Genomic DNA, 19,571 nt, shown 5'->3' on the forward strand with positions numbered 1-19,571 from the left:
CTCCCAGACACATCAGTGCCATTTATCTCATGTCAGTTTGAGTGGTACTTCAGCATTGATTAAGCCACCGTCAACTGTTTTCTCCAAGTGATTGCACGTGAACATGAATCTTCTCTGTGGCCTGCCAGTGGATGCTGGATGGCATCCCATGGTGTGTCATAATTGCTGTTTACTTTGTACAACATTTAAATAAATTCATCCAGGGCATAAGGCCATCAGCTGTGCTACGCCACTTGGGAGCATCAGTGAAACTGGAATATGGCCCTTTTGGGGAGATGGTGACAGACATCCATATAAATGACTTTGGGGAACCTGAGGCAGTAGGTATTGTACTATATAGTGAATTTATTATACTGGAGACAGGGTGTTATACTTAATTTTGTAACTTGGGTGGGTTTGGTGCTGTTAAGAGACTGAGAAAGAATGATTGATGAGGTGGATAAGTGACAGTGCATTTGTGCATGACAGAAAAAGGGTCAAAGAGAATGTGAAAAAGTTGAGAGGGGGGAAAAGAAAAGGCAGGTATGTGCAAGAGAGAGAAAAAGACGGAATGGGGATGTGAACAGGAAGCGAGATAAGTGGTACATTTAACTAAAATTCATGTTGTGTAATGTCATAATGTAAAAATGAACATACCCTTGGAACCTAAATTTTTGAGGTAAGCGTGCAAGCAAGTTATTAAAATGAAAAGTCTTTAAATCATAGAGACTTTCTAGAGCGTCTAAAGGCATCCTCCTACTTTTTGTTTCTGTTCCCTATTGGATGATTCACAAAGTACCATTAAGGATAATGCTGATGTGACTGAGCAAAAAAAACCCCAAATTTGCAAATACTAATGCCATCTCCATCTTGAAAGGGACATTAATTCACCTGCATCACAGAATCAGCCAGTTTTTTGAGGCAGGGAGTTGGGAAGTGTTTGACCATCTACAGAGTTTGCTCTATGGCTTTGTACTTGCAGGGCTCTTGCACAGCCTTCCAAAGCTTTTGATGCAGGTCACAGGTCAGATAACTGCCAGTCTCATCTGTTCTGGAAGTTCTTATGCTTCCATTTTGAGTTTAACAAGGGAGACTAAAGTTTAACCTTTCTGGGGAGCTTTGCCAGTTTGTGTCATGTGAAGATTTGGTTCCCATGATGCCTGTTGATGTCGTGTCCTGCCTGTCCTTTTGCTTGAGGACCTGTGTACTGTTGAAGAACCACACAGTGCAATAGACCTGTGATCAGACAGTCAAAACAGGCATCTCTGAACAGCAGAAGTGATGAAGCCTATTTGCCAGTGTATTTTTAGTGTTGGATTCTGTGGTGTAAATTAAGGACTGATTTCATGTCAAACCTATTCCCTCTGGGGATGGTAAAAGGATTTCATTCCATAATAATTCCTCAATAATTGCATGAATATGTTTGTAGGCAGAAATAAACATTTTAAAAATGAGAATGTGCTTTTAGATGTCATTAACTTCTCTCAGTCATAAAAAAAAGCCATTAAATGTGAAACACAGGCCTGTTATAGATGGTTATAGAAAAAATATGCTTTCAAGAGCTTTTGTAAGTGAGAGACTGTGAACTACAGACGAAAATTAAAGCCTCAACTATCTGTAGCTGAAATTATAAGAAATTGATGAAATAAGACAGGTATCCAACTAAACATAAGAAAATAATAAAAATCTCCTCTCCCTCCTGGCAAAATATGTGTTATGCCCACATTAATCAAGTCATTGTCTGCAGTGAAATAAAACATATCATGTTCAGAATTCTATGCTTCATGCTGTAAATGTTGTGCACAATTCATTAAACATTTATGAAGACAAAACAAGAAGAAGCAAAACCAGCACACACCCCCCACACACCAATCCTAAAAAATACCGCAAACCCCCAACCCAACCAGCCTCTGAAGGCTGATTGGTTGTTTTGGGCTGGATGGTTTTTGTCTTTTACAGAGTGAAGCAGCTGTCTGACCTTAAGTCAGTAGGAAGCTGCCTGGTGACCAGGAATTCCAGCAGCCAGTGGAACTGGGACAAGTAGAATGAGAAACTGGAACTGAGGAAAGCTCCCATGAGCGTGCAAATATCCCTAGAGAACCAAGATTGGGGGTTTTGGTCTCCGGCATTCTGATTTGAGACCAAGAGCTGCTGGAGCCATGAAGCTCTGATACTGTGTATACTTATAGCCTTCAGGTTTCCATCCTACCCCTGCTGTGGCTGGTGACTGGTAAAGGAGCAGCTGTTCTGTGACCCTGTCCCATCTTTCCACAGATGACGGTGGAGATGCAATACACATTTCAGTAGAGGTGTGGGTAGGCATTAAAGGCTCGCTTTTAGAGATGCAATCATGTTGGTAGGTGTTAAAGGTTCTCCTTTGATGGTTCTCTGTCCAAGTGAACCACTCTTCTACATTCCCAAAGTAATACTTTTTCTCTATATTAATTTCATTTCACACCACTGAGAAAAGTGCTGCCCTTAGTGAGAAATGCTTCTCTGTTCAGCATTTCCAGCACTATGAGTGATACCATCATTGAACTGATGGCTACCCAGCATCAAATCCAGCTTTGACACTTTGATGAATGCTCCCAAAAACAAGGGACATAATGTGGTTTTAAATCCCACAAAATACTGGTTTTATGTTTCCTACCCATTCCTCCTTCTTGTTCCTTTTCTTTCTCTCTGTCTCTTATTTCCTTGGATTGTAGCCATTTTGAATGGAGGCCATTTTCCCTTTTGGCCTGAGAACTGGACTGGAAATATTTGAACCTCAAATCCAGCTCCAGTACATTTAAAATGTTTTATCATTGAAATTCAATCTCTCTAAGTAAAAAAAAAAAGCCCACATGAAAGTGAAAATAACTGAATGTATCCCTCTCTCAGTAAATAAAATAAAATAGGAAATAGATAAAGGAGAGAAATATAAGGAATATTAACTGGAGGTACTTTACATCTCCCTCAGGCCAGCTTGGCAAATATCTTTTTAATCTGTGTTTCATGAGAACACTTGCAACTTCAAGTATTTTTAAGAGCCAGGAAGCTGAGCTCCATTGTGCAGGGTCATGCTGGCATGAATTGCTGGAACTGAGCCACCCGTCCAAAGCACAGAAGAGCAGTTACTACATTTCTGTTGGGAAACTGGCACAGGTGATGGAGGAGGGCATTTTCCCTGCTTTGTTCTGGCTGAGCCTTTTTTGTCGGCCCTTACATTTGCTCCCTGGGTGTTGTCACATTGGTTTGCTCAGTCTGGCTCCAACTCTGACAGCATTCAGAGTTTGTAGTTCTTCCCCTTTCCTGCCAACCTTTGCAATTCCTTTTTCCTTCAATAGCTGCTTGCTGTCACTGAGCTAACTCTAGGGTCTGAATTTCTACATTACTGACAGATCTGCCTCTGCCATTGGGTCAGAATGACCTGTTAATGGACCAAAATACCCTTCTGAAATTTATTCTTTCTGGTTTTCCTTCTGCTTCCTTCCAAGGCAGCAAGTTCCCTTATGTGTCTTCTGTTAGAATCCTGAGTCAGAATAGGAAAATGGTCTGCCTCATCCAGGATCTTATTTCTTAGCTAGATCCAGGGGTTTCCTGTGCAGTCACAGTGGTCTTCTGATCTTCTGCTATAGAAAGGGGATGAGGATGGGAAAGGTAAGCTGATTTGGAGGGTTTCAGAAGGAGGGTTCGTGTCTCTTGTGTTTTGCAGGGATTTCTTTGTGCTGTATAGAGTGGGATTCGATTAATGGTGTAGGTAGAGGGGGTCATGTAGGCTTCTTCAGTTCCTTCCACTCCTTTCTTCCTCTCTGTTAAGGAGCACACTGGCTGAAGGCTAACTTCAGGAAAGGGTGTTGAAGAGCTTGACTGCTGCTTTGCATTCTGGAGAAGTTGTCTCTTTCACTGCTTGAATATTCACGCTTGCTACCTGCCCATCTGACCTGGGGGTTAGAATGCAGCATTTTGCCTCCTAACAAAGACAAACACTAGCTGTTTCAAAAGGAAGGGTAATGCACCCTCCATGTGCTATTTTCCAATCAGGTGTGTTTGGGTCTGCCTCTGGTGATCACGTTATGCCTGGAACCCTGAGTAGTTTCCTTGTTATGATGTTACCTGAGCTAAGGTGATGACTTCTAAAGTTCTTCTGGGTTAACTTACCCTCCCTGAGTCACAATACAGTAGGGTGTGGATGCACTTTGTTCCCACTGGATCTTATATCCTTTCAAACTACCTTTCTAGGCTTCTGTCCTGAAAAGAATGCCATGCTATCAGGATGCAAAATTACATGACTGGAAGTTGCATATTTTTATTGCCACATTGAAGGCAGAGTGCTTTTTATGTCCCTGATACTGCCAGTGTCCAAGACAGTGTCTAGAAGCTATGAAGTGTCAGTATGCTGCCTTTTGGGGTAGTTTTAGTCAACAGGAGCATTCTTTTGATGAAATGGTTGTCTTGGACTGTATTGGTTGGGATCATTGTATAGTTTTATGCATAGCTTATAGAAAGAACTTTTGCTGCTTGTTTGATCAGGCACCAGACTCCAGAAAGAGCAGTATGGATTAGAAAACCAAGTAGTTAGTTGCTCTTTATCTAAAAACAAACAAACAAAAACCAACAACAACAACAAAAACCCCACAAAAACCCCAAACAACACCGAAAACAAAAAGGCCAAGCTCATTAAGCAGTTCAATAAAACAATAAAAAAATTTCTAAGAATTTATCTGAGCCTGGCCAGCTCATTTCAGGTGTGTATTCTGGCCTCTTTGGTGGTTCTTCTAAACCTGGCATTTCTGATTCCCTGTCTGCCCCTCCTTTCCCTGCCACATGCTTGACCTCCAACAGCATTCCTTCACTTGTCTTAAGACCTTACATGTCGTTTCACTCTCCCTCTCTCCCCAAGAATGTGATCCTGGCCTGAGCTTTCTAATTGTGTGTAGCAAGTATAAAACTCCTTGCCTTGCTTGGCTGCCCCCTTGTTTGGAAACTCACCCTAAACATTTCCACATGGTTTGCACTCTTTTTGCACAGCTACATTTTTTGGGGTTTTTTTTTGGAGTTTTGGTTTTGGTGTTTTTTTTGCCTTTAAGCTTTTTCTTGTTTAAAAAACCCTCCAGCTTCTTCTACCTTGGGCTGCTGGCACTGACCTTGCCTTGTTACTGTTTGCATTTCTTTTGTACCTTTTTGCAGCTGAAATCTCTATGGGCTTTTAAATCTGTCAGCAGCCGCTACCAGGCTCAGTGTGCAATTTAGCTCACTGTTTTCACAAGTTTCCCAGCCCTGAACGCTTTCCAAATGAGCCATTGTTGGGCTGAGTTAAAGAGGTATTGTCTCTGCTTGGGCTAGGTTAGTGTGGGTGCCAGAACCTGCATGTGCAGTGTTCTTAGTGCAGCAATGTCATCTTGATATTGAACCCCTGGACGCTTCCTTTTCCAAACACTTTAAAATATATAGGAAAAAGAAAAACCTGCCAAAGCCGATTCATTGAAACCTTATTGGAAGCTTGTCTTTATATTCCCAAAACTCTTATTTAGACATCTTCATCTGTCTCTACTCATGCAGGCTGCTTGCTATGAAGACGATTCTTGTTTAATTCCCATTAGCACCTGAAACTGACAGCTGTTATTGGAGCCCTGTTCTGGTCAGTGATGAATAAACACAGAGCAAGTAGCAGCCTCTGGTCTGATGAGAGACACATTCTGTAGGAAGAGAGCCTATTGTTATCTACTTGTTACAGAAGAGAAACCCAAGCTGGGGAATACAGTAGTGTATCCAGAGGGAGCTTGTTGGGAGTCAGTTCCAGATCACAACATTATCCTTCATTTTACAAATATAAGTTTGGCTAGGTTCTAAAAGGGTGTGTTCTACTGAATTCACTTTTCTTAAGAGACACTGAATTTGCTGATCTCTTTGAACTGATGTGATGCTGTGTGGACATATGTTCTTTACATCTGAAATGCTGGTTGTCTTTTGCTGGGATGGACTGTGTGGTTCAGAGGACAAACATCTGGGCAAACCTTTCAACCTGTAGGTTGCTGTTGACAGTATGCTACTAGACAATTGTCTCATGACCTTTGTTTAAAAGACACAGTGATTTCATTGCTCTTTTACAGAAGACCAAGCTGGTACTGCAGGCCAGGAAAGAGGTGTACTGAATTTTTAGTTTCTAAGAGTTGTAAGGAGTGTCTGTGTCACATAAACCAGTCCTTTCAGTTTTTACTTCATGCCTTTCACATGATCTTTCCTGTCATTAACCTATCATTAGTAATGGAAGTTTGACATGGGAGTTCTTCATAGCTTTTCGTAGCTTCTGCTCTGACAGGGAGAACTTGCAGTAGTAAGGTAAAAATTATGAAACCAGTAATCTTTGTAGTTGGGAGCCACTAAGTCCTCTGCCTTTTGATTGAAGGCTAGTCAACATACCCAGTCCAGATTCCTCTCGCTGTTAGAAGTTACCAATACAGCTGTTGACTGTTGTTTTTTTTCTTTTCTTTCTGTTTTTCACAATCTGCAGGATGAATTGGATCTCACAGACAAGAACAGAGAGGCTATGTTTGCACTCCCTCCAGAGAAGAAATGGCAGATTTACTGCAGCAAAAAGAAGGTACTACTGTTGTCCTGACTGAAGTAGCTCTCCAGTAAATTCTGTGTGCATGTACATACTTAGTGATATACATCTAGATTTGAACTATGTGTTTATCTAATTTTTACTCAAGAACATGATTGAGTGGTGTAAGGATTTTTATCAGCATGAATATGGCACAATATAAGTAATGTATTCATGTGTGATTTCTGAAGAGAATTTTAACAAGTTAAAATCATGCATTGGCATATTTTGAATATTTTACGTGTTCAGTTTTGGATGTGTTTTGGTTTTGTTTTTTCTTTGAGTTGGAAGAAAAGCTATCATGGAAATATTTTAAGGAATCTTTAAAAACTTTCATAGGTTGCTTAGAATAGAAAATGTACTGCTGAAATCTTTCAAGATGTCTTCAAATATCTATATCTTAAGACTTGGTAGTTCAAGGCCTTCTAGAGCTTCTAATAAATGTTCTGTATTGCACAGGGAAATGAAGACCGGCTCCTATCAATTTCTATGTAACACTTCTTCATTCAGGGTCTTCAAACCTCTGATAAACCAGTGAGAGGGGCAGTTAATCAGAGGCTAATGTACCACACTGGCCAAGTGCATTGGCAAGTTGTGTCAACTGCTGAGAAACCAAAAGAAAAATTCCTGCAAATGTAACGTGGTGGAAAGCTGTTGCTGGTCTGTGAAGGAAACAGTCAGAAACAAAGATAGCCCAAATAGCATGTGCTCATTAACAATGTATGTTAGGGAAATGAAGTGTGGTGGGTTTGCTGGTTAGCGTTCCAAAATGCAGAAGTCATGCTATGAGAGCATCAGTTTTTACATGTAAGTCCATATAACAGAAGCTCAAAGAGGAGGTTTAGATGTCAATAGTGAAGATGGCAGATTGAAACCCTGATGATGGTCATTCTGAGGTTGTGTTTGCTGCTTTCTTTGGGGGAGGGGATTAGGTTTCTTACCATGTATTTAAAGAAAACCTCAGTCAGACCAATCGGATGGGTGCTTTGCATGTGTGTTGCTTTTGGTCGAAATGTATCACACAGGGAAGTTAATAGCAACAAATTAAATGCAGTGCCTCAGAGCTAGCAGTAATTCAGGAAGTGCGTAAAAGCAGTCTAGGCTGAGTTGTCTTTGGTGTTTTCTCCATTCTTCTTCCTGCTGGTACACAGAGCTTGCAGTGGAGAGAAGGTGCAGACTGCTTTGATTAATGTCTGCTTTACATTTTTGCTGACTGGCTTAGCTGGTGATTTCAGCTCTGGTGGGAGAGGATCTATTTGTAGCCATCTTAGGGAACCACAGATTCTATCTCCTGAACCAGTCAGCCTTGGCAGGAAGGTTTAGACTTTTAACATATTTAATATGTTGGTTGGGTTCACTATATTACGTTTTTTTTTTTTTTTTTTTTTTTTTTTAAGCAGTAGATTTCATGTAAGAATCTTGAAGACCTCCAGAGTTAAAGAAGATGCATACTGGAAAATCTTTATAATGCATTTATAGTGCAACCTCCATTAGCTGAACTCCAGCTACCCAAAATGATGTGCTAACTGGAACAGAATACTGTTGCCAGATGTCTATTCATTACATTGTAGATACTTTCAATTACTTGAAACTTAACTGTCCCATGTTATTCATTGTTTCACTCACCAGCAGTCAGATGATTAGTGTTGACATATCTCTCTTCTCAGCCTACTACCTCATCCACCTATCATCATTGTTTTACATTGACAGAGAAGCTTGTTGCAGGCTTGCCTTCAGAGGAAAGTTAACTTTCCCTGAAGAATTTGTAACCTAATTTTAGCCACAAATGGCCCAGTTCCTCACTTGGCAGAATGCTGCCAGCCATCCAGGACAAGCCACCAGAAAGCTCTGTCTTGCTGATGTTGGGTTCTTTGAGTTTCCTGGGAAGTAAGGGCTCTATGCTTTGTAATGTGGCAAGTGAAAACACTGTGAACTAGAAGGTCAAGAAGTGCAGGTTGAGGCAACTGTTCACAATCATTAATCTCAGATACCTTTCCTAGTCCAAAAGTGATGGAAGGTCAGAGCTGCCTAATTTGCTCCAAAGGTGGTGAGATTAGTGGACTGCCTTAAATAAACAAATGGCACTTGCTAAAATGAAGATCAGTCATTATTCTAGGCACACTCCATTTATCTTGGCAGACTTTGACTATGGTCTTTTGTACTTGTTCCCAATACAGTAGCAGAAAGTCACTATTGTATCAGAAAACTCATTCCACCTGTTTCTGATGCCAAGCATTTCTGAAGAAATAGGTGAAAGACATATATGTCTGTGCATTTGAAGTTATGTGCCTGTGGCACAACTTGCTAGTCAACATTCCATGGTTTTCAAAGGAGATTCAGTTCTGGATTGAAATTTCATGGTTGTGGGTGGTATCTACAGAGGAGCATTCACACAGTATTACAGCCATGATTGCTTTGGTCACTTTTTGCCATTCTAGGTTCATACCTGAAAGCATTAGTACTAAAAATAAATCACCAATGATTTGATCTAAAGGAATAGCTTCAACTAACAGCTATAGTGAATGTTTTGCTCTTATTTGTGGAGTAGTTACTTGCAAGGAATAAAGGCTGTTCTGTTGGAAAGTGTTAATGTGTTTTCAGTCTCAGCTGTCTTCTACCTTGCCAGTAATCAGTACAAGGTGGACAATGAGAGATGCAGTTGTCTTAATTTGCGTCAGAAGAATCATTAATCAGTCACCACCGATGGCACCCTCTACCCAAAACACATATTTTAGATTGCCTCTTTGTGGTATGAATTTCCCATGATACCATATTGAGTTCTAAGTAAAGTCTTAAGAAGACAGAATACAAATGATGACATCCTCCCCCAGTTCAGGTACTTTATTTTGGTTTTGTTTAGGATAATCTTCATGCCTCACGATCAGCTGGAATTTAGACTTGCATACAACATATAAGCCACTTCTGTAATTCCTTCCTGTAAGATTGTCTCTAGATTTCCTACTAGTTGTATGTTCTGCAGGAATTAGATCAAGCACTAGACCGTGCTTTCAGATGTATTTACTTGTAAATTTCTGCTGTCAAGGTTTAGAAAACTGCTGTTATTCAGTGCTGTTTTCCAGCAACTGATAGTAAAGTACATAATCTCATTAAATACTGATCAAATAATAATGTGAAAAGCAAAATTTGTCAGCTCAATTATTTCACTTGTAAATGAGCTCATACTGGGATCCCCAGAAGGGTAGAAAATGCAGATATTGCGCTGCTTCAGCACACGTAGCTTTGGATGCAGTCTGCATTTTTAAGAATGAGTCCTCATTGTGCAGGCAATAGCTTACTGCCTTCTGCACAGTCCTACAAGCTCTTAGACTTACTACTATTGGAAAGTAATTCAAGTTGTTTTCTTTTTATAGCCTTTCCTGCCTCCAGAGACTAATTTGTAAACCTTCAGTTCAGCAGATTTTAGTAGGAAACACACACATTGTGCAGAGTTAAACAAGTTTGGTTATTTACTTTTGTGTTTCTTTGAGGGAAAAATTGGTGGCAAATCTCTTTCCAAGGTACAGTCAAACAGGACTAGCTGTGTCCTACGGCTTCTTTACAAACAAACAAAACCAGCAAAAATGACAATACGAATAACTATGTCGAGCTTTCCTAGATATTTGGGGTTACTCTGTACTCTTCTGATTTCTCTTGTATCCTAGAATAGCTGCATGTTGACTTGATTGTGCTTTATGTACTCAAGTGAGATTATTCAAGCTGAAGTAGTGAAGCAATAATGGGCACACTGCAGCTTTCTGGAAAGAGGCATTTAGAGCATCTGTAAAAGGAGTATGTGCTTATAATCCTTAAGTTGATTATACATTTTCTATTATGGGAAACAGACCTAGAGAAAGGCTTCTCTGCAATAGAAAAACAGGTTTTAAAAATTCTAAGGAAAATTTATCTGAACCTTGCGCTGTAACAGCCAATACGCAAAAATGAGAATTTCCTTGTGATTCCATCCTTTGCAATTACTTTTTTAGTATCTGTCAATTATATTTTTCAACTACCTGATGAATGAAAAAACTAGTAAACTGAATATGAGGATAGGAGCCAGGAAACTCCTTGGTTCTAAAATCTTTGATCTAAATTGTTTTACAGTTTCAAAGAACTTGTCATTAATTATGTTTATATATAAATGCATTTCTCTCTACCTGAAAGAGTAGCAAAGTTAGGAAACTTTGTGGCAATGTACTAGCCATGCCATCCTCTCACACCTTTCCCTATACTATATACACATGCCTTGGCTGCATACAACATTCCTTTTCCACTTTCCATTTTCCTTTTCCTTTCCAAGCAATATTAAAAATCTGAATATATTTTCTGTTTAGGGACCGTTCCTTGTTTTATCTTGCTGCACCTTTCTGTCTTCTAAGGTATTCTTGTAGGAATGGATTTTGTGGTGAAGTCTCCAGACTTGGAAGAGCTTGCTGCAAGGAACAGTAGTGATGGAGTGGAAGGCACTTCTGTGCATTACACAATCATTAAGGAGTCCAGTTCCTTTGGACTGAGGTGACAGGTCAATGCTGAAACCAGTGAAGCTGTAGTCCAGGTGCAGAGGGCCCCAGATATACTTCTGGAGAAGGTTTACACCTCTGCAACAAAGAAACAACAAAGAAGCAGCAGATACTGATGCATGACCTTTTGCTCGGTTCCCTTTTCCTAACATGAGGGCAGCATCCAGCCCTACATTAGGCTTTAGAATGCCCTGGGAACCCTAGCCTTAGTCAGACTTTAACTTTTCATAGTTTTACTGCAGTCTTTATACCATTTGCAGCTCAATTTCACAAACTCCCACTTTGGTCCCATGCTGGCTTCATCTAACATCAATGAAGATAATGTCTACATGTGAGATCTGGGGTTTTTTTCTTTGAGAGTTTCTCTTTGAGCTTTGCCCTTGAGGTTTACATTGTCAGAAAAATGTCACCATAAAAAGTATAGCTTGATACTGTGCAGCTCAATATAAAGTAAGATACTTCTCTCCTCCACACCCATGCCCATGCTTGCCTTCAGACTCTTACAGAGTTCTAAGCAAAAATTCCAATCCAAACCCAAGCTGCTATATATATATATCTTACTGCTATAAACCCTGCTTGAAACTCAGCTACAGTTCCAGTTTCCAGAGAGTGCAATTCACCCTATAACCTCTAATTCATCCTCCTGTTAAAATGTATAATATAATTTCATATATATATATGTGTGTATATATAAAAGATATATATGAAATCTTCTGGAAGAGTCTAAGCTGCTTTTGTAGCTTTTGATATAATTACCTTAGCCTACCAGGGACGAAGCAGAAGAAGGATGTAAATGCAAAACTTGGAGTCTTCGTTGCCTTTGGGGAAAACTTTCTGAAGTGAATGAAAGTTCCTGCACCTACTGCTTCTTCTTGGGTTGCTCTGTTCTGTGGTTTTTGCACTGTGAAGTGTAGTTTCAGCTTGGTTAAGATTGAAAAGCAGTTATTTCTCAGCTAAAGTGAACTAGCAGGGCTTTTCTTCAAAAAACCCTGAGGTCTTTTCTTTGCATTTAACACTTTGTATGGAGGTTCTAAGAGCAGGAGGCTGCATTACCTCTGTTCTATTTAGATAGGAATTCTGCAAGTCTTGCTGCAGGGAAGTGTTCATTTCTTCAGGCTCCTGCTTTAAAGTGAAAGATAGACATGGAGATATTCAAAGGATGGTAGATATTCCCTAAAGAAGAGGGAAAACGGATCTTCATCTGGTCTTATTTAGTGATACAATATACCAGATGAAGATCACACCATTGTGTTGTCTGAGCATGGGTTTTTGGTTTTGTATTGTCTGATCTGAGCTATGAAAGCCCTTTGGGGTTCATCCTTTCTGTACGAAGATTGCCAAGCACGTGGTTGTCTCATAATAAATGAAGTGGGTGGTTTGAAGTTGTATTGTTTTCAATTCTATCTTCATGCAATATTTTTTCCTCTTTGAAATACTTTCAGAGTCTGTTATTGATTTGTATATTAAAGTGTTTTGGTTATAGATTTATAGCTATAAGGAGCATTTAACATGTCCCTTATAAGTTCCCTTCTTTAGAGTTGTTATTCCACATGCTGTATCTGGGAGCAGCAAACATGATTTCCTGCAGTATTTGAGAAGCCATTTGTAAGGAGTCCCAGTCTGATGAGTCTTGCCTGTGACTTTAGGAGAGTTTTTCTCCCAGTTTTGCATGAAATTTTTGGAGGGAGTGTGGTTGGGTGCTTCTACTCTTGTTTCTCTTGGGAAGTCTGAAAAATGCACACAGCATGTGTGATAGCCTAAAAGCAAAAGTAGACAGTAGGAGGCTGAAGAAGCTATGTGGGGCTTTGAGTGCTTAGTGAAAATGTATTGCTGGCTAAATAATGAGGATATCTTATGGCCACAGGGCAAAGCCCACCCAAAGCCACATTGAAGCTGGAGGACTAGACTTTATCTGAAGTCTTTGGTGTATCAGAAAATTGTTTCCCTTCCTACCAATGCTTTAGAATTTTGTGGCAGGAGCTCAGCTCTTCAGTGAACATGTTAATTTAGCTTGGTATTCAAACCTTGAAAATGACCTGAACAACCTGATCTAACTTTGAAATTAGCTCTGCTTTGAACAGGTCTCTTCTGTCTGAGGCCCTTTGCACTCTAAGTTCTTTTGTGATTCTCTGAACTGACCATAAATCAAACTAGGAAAGCAGCTGTATGGCCCCAAAAAGAAAGGGGGCAAGAATAAGGCTCTGTGAAACCTACTATCTCCTGTATTATTGCTATAAGACCAACTCCTTGAAATAGGCTGTGGCAGAAGATGCAATTTGGTTCACTCTCAGTGCCTGCAATCCATGGTTGCTTTTGGTCTAAGTGACTGCATGACTTCCTTAGTTCAGGAGCATCCTGGTGTAGTCTGACATGTGGAATTTCTCAAATGAATTCTCTGAAAATAGACTTGCTTTCAGCTAGCCTATGGCTCAGTGGAAGTCTCGTAACACTGGTAAGTCACAGTGGGAGGATGTTGCCCTTTGCAAACTGCAGGACTCCTTCAGCTGGATGTTTGGAAACTGCCAGCAACTGGGGGGTTAACTTGCTTCTTTCCCACCAGCATCTGTTCCTTTTTCTGTTAACAGAATGACTTCATGCTCATATGTTTGGGATGATTTGTTAGCTTGATGCTAACATTGGGTCATTCCAATATCTTTAGTCTAGGTATGTAAGACAGGCATATGGCTTCAAAAATTACTCTGTTATTAATGCAAGTAGGTTTTAGAGCAGTAAATTCAGAAACTGTCCTATGAAAAGCACAGGACATAATGGGAAACAACAAAATGCAGCAAGAGTGTCACTTATGCAGCAAATGCACACATTTCCTGATTAGCAGTATGCTTGGGTCTTTTCAATGTGAAAGAGCTGTTTAATTAATGGCACCTGTTAATGTGTGTTGTAGGCTGAAGAAGTAGCTCCCAAATTTGGGCAACATGGTTAATACTGTGTAAAATAAAGCCTAAGATGATATATATTTCCTTCTACATAATTTAACGCAGAGAATGTGTTCTTACTGGAAGAATAAAAGTTGAGATTCATATAAGACACCATCTTATTTTTTTATAGTTCCATATAATGAATTTAGGCTTTTTTTCTCATCTCACATAAGTATAAATTTGTTGATGTTGACCCCATTATTCTTTGTAAGTCAGCACACCTGAGAAGAAATATTGGGCATTTTGTATGGTTTATCATTAAGTTCCTGTAATCTTGTAATCTTTTTTTTCTTCCTTGATATTTTCCCTTCTATAGCAAATATTCTGAAGTGGTTACTTTGAGAAAAAATATAGTAGCCTTAATGATGTGAGGGATTCCTCTTAAAATTTCTTTTTTCTTATAGTCACTCTTGTGGTGGTTTAAAGGATAAATCTGTTGTCAAGGAAGCAAAAATGTTTGCACAATTCTGCTGGTATACCTTTATCATAGCTTGAAATCACGATACCTAAAAGACCACATTGTAGCAGACATAAGAGGAGATAAGGAGTTTTTCCAAATCATTCATTTTACTTGGTTTATGTTTTCCATGCTGCAATGCTAACAGTTACAGACACATTTATTTATCCTGGTATAAGAGGTTATTTTAGGTCAGGGCCTTGAAATTACATATTTATTTATGTATAATTGAAAAAGTCTTCTCTTCCCTGCCCCCCCCATGGGAACAGCATGGAATATTTTTAGTTTCTTCCTTCCTCTCCCTCTCTCTCTCCAACAAGAAAGGTTAGCTGTTGCTCAGAAAATGCCTTCCTGGCTTGTTTGTTCAAACTGCTGAAGACATAAATGCCATAAACTTGCCATGGTATTTGCTATAGATATTCTATGTATGTAGAATTTGAGTTGTAGAATTTGAAGTTCCAACTTTTTCAGGTGCGCTACTAGTGCTCTGGTTGAAGTTAGCATTCAACACTTCTCAAAAATCAGGCCCAAAATAGACCTGAGTTTATACAGTGATAGTTGGAAAATTGTCATCATCATGCCTAATGCTGTGTTTCACATTTGGCTTGCATTCTGTGGGAGTATGGGAGAGCTCAGTGGAAGCAGATTTGACCCTACCATGGAAAAAAAGAGAAAAAGAAGAAGAAAAAACAAAAAAAGAAAACATTTATCCAGCTGTCATCCTACTAAAATGGTGTAATTTGCTGTACTTAAGAAAAAAAAAAATGGTAAGCAATCTAATTCCACTGTATGGGAAGTACGTGTAAATGCTGACTGTATGATTTAGTTGCTGCCACTAGATTATATTCTGTCCTTGTCTGTCCTCTTGCAAAAGTTCTGGGTCTCCACAATCCAAATATGATTCAGTCCTGCTGATGGCATGTAATAATAATAATAATAATAATAAACAACAACTGTGTACAATGCAGTTCTCACTGTTCAGATTTGTCTTAGGTGGATAAGCAAGAGCAAAGAATATGTAAATAACTAGCATATTTCCCTGGTATGTGAGAAGCAGATCTGGCAGAAACCAGGGCTCACCACTCTCCTCTGTATTCTGAATTTCACTGAATGGCCTTTCAAAAGCCAGTGAATACTGATCCAGAAAAGTTGCTGAATTGCCTGTCTTTTCAGTGAAAAGTTTAGAAACAGGCACAGTAAATAATTGTTACCAGGATCTAGTGACAGCCGTGAAAAGGAAGAGATTTCCTTCGAAAAGGAAGAGATTTCCTTCTACTGTTCTGGAGAATTGTTTAATTTTCATTACAGTCAGATGTGACGGTTTCAGCTACACACCTGAACTGAGGTGAAAGTCACATTGTCTTCCATGATATTCAGTCATCTGTGGAAAAGTACCTGGCATCCCAAACATTTTGCAGATGTAACAGGTGAGAGAAATGGAAGCTGGGAGAAAGGAAAGCTTTACTTGAGTTTATGGAAAGGGGAGAAATAGACAAAGCAACTGAAGGGTACACTCAAAATATTGGGTTAACTACTTAAAAGCCATGAGTCTCTCAATCTCTGTTTATTCCCTTTATTTACCTATCCAACAGCTCCTAGCTTTACTGTTATTTCAGTAGTGACTGGGGTTAAATAAGTGAGACAAAAAATACGTGGCTGTTCTGACCATCCAACTGTCATTACTCTTAACAAAGGGCCCAGAGCAGAAGTGAACTGGACCAAGCAGCAGTGTTACTGGAAAAACAGGTAGTGGACGTGTTGTGAACAGTGAAGAGAAACATTTTAGAGTTTGGCATTTACAAATTCTATGTGTGCTCCCAGAAGGACGCGCCCTAGTTATCTGTGCTGGCTCTAGGTAGGTAGTTCCACGTGTCTTTGAGCATAGTTAGTGACATTTCATTGCCATCATCAAGCAACATGCAGGGTGACTGCCATGAATGGTAGGTGACTTCAATTTATTTAGAAAAGATTGTAAGTGGTTGCTTGCTGGAGATAGAGCAGGACAAAAACATAAACTCGAAGTGCAGGCATGTGACAGCCAGGAGGCTCGGTTACACAGGCTGGGCTCCTGTGGCTTTTCACATTGCCTAAAGAATGAGACAGTCCAAGCAACATAAATACTGGTGGGGTAAGGATACAGTTGAAAATAATGTTATTGGAATGGGAACAAGGTAAGCTGGACGTATGAGGAAAAAGTCCCTTTCTGTATTGCCACCATATTGACTATAAGCTGAACAGGGTTAATGCTAGAATGGAAAGGTACACACAGTACTTTCACATAACACAACACAGAGTAAAAAGCAGTAGGGACAATGCAGAGCTTGGATATTAATAAAGCAGTAGAGTATGTCCCACTGCTGCTGCTTAAGGATTTTTGGGGATAGCGACAGATTATTGGCTTCACCTGCGACAGGAACTACTGCAGAACCTTGACCCTGACTGTAAGCTTGCTGCAGATTTGTAGGGACAGAGCTGTGGTTCAGGAATACAATTTGAGTCCACAGCCACACACTTGTAGAGCAGGCTGTGTCCATGAGAAATGTTTTGTCTTCTCCTGAAGACCCCCAGAGTAGAATGATCGTGAACTGACCTGCTGGTGGGATCTTCCATAGTGAACATGTCCCTTCACCTCCACAAGAAGTATACAGAATAGGCTGAGGGAAGGTAGGCTCCTGAGAACTTCTTCACTGGATGTGCAGGGAATTCATTAATTGCCTTATTTGGCAGCTCATTAATTAGATTACACTTATCAAATGCAAAATATCAGTTGATTTATTTGGGGCTTGTGAAAAGTAGAGCATATAAGAGGTTTTAAACATAAGTATGGACTTCAACTAGTAGGACAGAATGATCTTTAGGCAGCAAGAGGTCAGGAGAAGATACCCAACAAGAGGCCAAGTTCCATGGCAAAGGTAAAATATTCCATGGAGGAGCAATGCATAACACTGGTAGACTTCCATTTGGCAACTAAGCTTTGTCCTGAGGGCTCAAGACGCTGGGTAATTCAATGTGGCCACAGCTGTACATTTAAGTAGCTCTGTACATATAAGGACAAGTTGTCCTCTTGGTCACTTTACCCATAACTTATTGTCTGGTGATGGTGGGATCCCCATCCTACAGCAGGGCTAAATATGTTTGAAGAGGGACAAGCATGCTTGTATGATCTGTAAATAAGAGGAGGATGATGCAGTCAGTGCTGGCAGCAAGTTTAAATCTGTCTTGAAATGAGATCCTCTTCATCAGTAATCGGTAGTAAGTTTTCTGCTAGACACGTTTATTGTATAACTTAATCTTGGTTTAAACACTACAACTATACAGTTCATGAAAATCTGTGGTGAAGACTTCTGAGGTTTCAGAAAGATTAATTCTTATATTAAACCCAGAACATTGCACCAACAACCTTTCTGCCTGCCAGGTATGACATTAGAGTCTATTTTCAGTGAGAAACTATCGCTGTGCATGCGTGCAACAGATCTGGCTTGTTTTCTGGAAGATAAGAAACAAAAGCATGGCCTACATCTCCATTAGAGTAATGCTAATTAGAAGTAATTAATTTTAAGTGGTTTTGAGTACTAGATGAGGTTTAAAAGGACACATCATGTGCATACAATGTACAGCTTCTAGAGTTGCTATATCTATGAGCTCTTGGGGAGCAAAAAAAAAAGTGACGGAATAAGCAGTTCAAAACAAATCATATATTTAACTTGATGGAAAGATTTTTAGCTTGTGGTAGGGCAAACAATCTTTCAAGAATGACTGATGGTCTATTTTAATTTCTAAAGGCTGGTGATTTTCAGCAGCATTGTAGCTTCTCTCAGTATTATTAAAAAAAATCTAAGAAGAAACCCTCATCCTTCATAAATGTATCCCTTTTTGACTTTTATGCTTTTAGTCTTTGCTGCATTTAATGGCAGTGAGTTCCACAGTTTGGCAGTATAAGGTATTTTGTGATATAAATAACAACAGAAATTATTTGATTTCTTCTTTGAAAGTCTGGTTAGTAACCAGCATCAGAGGTCATTATTAGGTCCATCAAATCACCGACAGCAGGACAGAGATCAGGCTAAATGAAGCAAAGAAATAAAACAAAAGAACACCACCACTGGTGGTTTGTTAGGTAAAATATTCCTGTGTCATAATCCAGTGAACTGGAAGCATGTATGGCTATATCTGACCTTTATGAGAGGCAATTAGAACTCTTCAGTTGCATGCTCCAGCTGGTAATTAATTAATATTCCCTTTCAGTAAGTTATACAGTAGACTACTTTTACAGCAGGGGGATTGTTATCTGCACATCAATAGCTTAATTCCAGGGAGAGAAGTAATGTTTGTATTTCTCACTCCGGGTAAATTGTGTTTAAAATGCTTGGATATAGCTCCCTCCCCCAAACCCTGAGAATATTTGTGTAAATGCTAGTCATGGAGTCTGAGAAATGGAGCAGTGACCACATCTGTCTAGTGAACGGCTCAGTCCTATGGTCTGTTTCAAAATTAGCATCTCTTGGGACCTGGTTGGCTTTTTGGAGGCGTAAACTGTCTGAAAAGCTTAGAAGTATTTTAGTTCCACTTCTGAATTAGTATTTCATCCCACAGCAGATCAAAGACATTTTGTGTCTTTTAATGAAAGTGCTTTTTATTGCAACTTTGGCTGCTCTGAACTGAGACACAACCAATAGGATGGACAGTGTGTTAATGAACAGGTAAACATTTCTTTGAAAGCTGAAATTTTTAAAATGAAGAAAAGTCAGTAAGTCTGTTGTGGAAAAAGGGAGAACTGTGATTTGAATGAGAGTGCAGTACAACTTCAATGTGGATTGATTCTTGGCTGTGCTACAGATTTCCTGTGTAACTGTGAACTAATTGCCTGCATCCCATTTTCCCTGTTTCTGCTGATCTCACGGAAAAAAGACTAAAAAAATCTAATATGTTAATTTCTTTCAGGACCTTTGACAGAGTGCAAGGTGTTAGAAGATTGTACTGTATTTAACATTAATAGCAGATGTTGTGATAAGTTGAGTCTTTTTTAAAAGTATCTGGAGGAGAGTGGCACTTGCGGGAAATGAAGCACAAGTGATAACCATCTTCCACTCTCC

At 39.5% G+C, this 19,571-nt stretch overlaps 1 protein-coding gene across 4 annotated transcripts in view; it reads left to right on the forward strand.

The window, feature by feature from the left end:
• DAAM2 (dishevelled associated activator of morphogenesis 2) overlaps positions 1-19,571 on the forward strand; it is a 205,539-nt gene that overhangs the window by 99,530 nt on the left and 86,438 nt on the right. For all 4 annotated transcript variants that reach the window (XM_040612105.1, XM_040612104.1, XM_040612101.1 and 1 more), the window contains one exon: positions 6,476-6,565. In XM_040612105.1, the coding sequence (XP_040468039.1) occupies positions 6,476-6,565 (90 nt within the window). The remainder of the gene's footprint in view (positions 1-6,475; positions 6,566-19,571) is intronic.

Source organism: Falco naumanni, chromosome 12 (assembly GCF_017639655.2).
Source record: "Falco naumanni isolate bFalNau1 chromosome 12, bFalNau1.pat, whole genome shotgun sequence".
NCBI classification, from domain to species: domain Eukaryota; kingdom Metazoa; phylum Chordata; class Aves; order Falconiformes; family Falconidae; genus Falco; species Falco naumanni.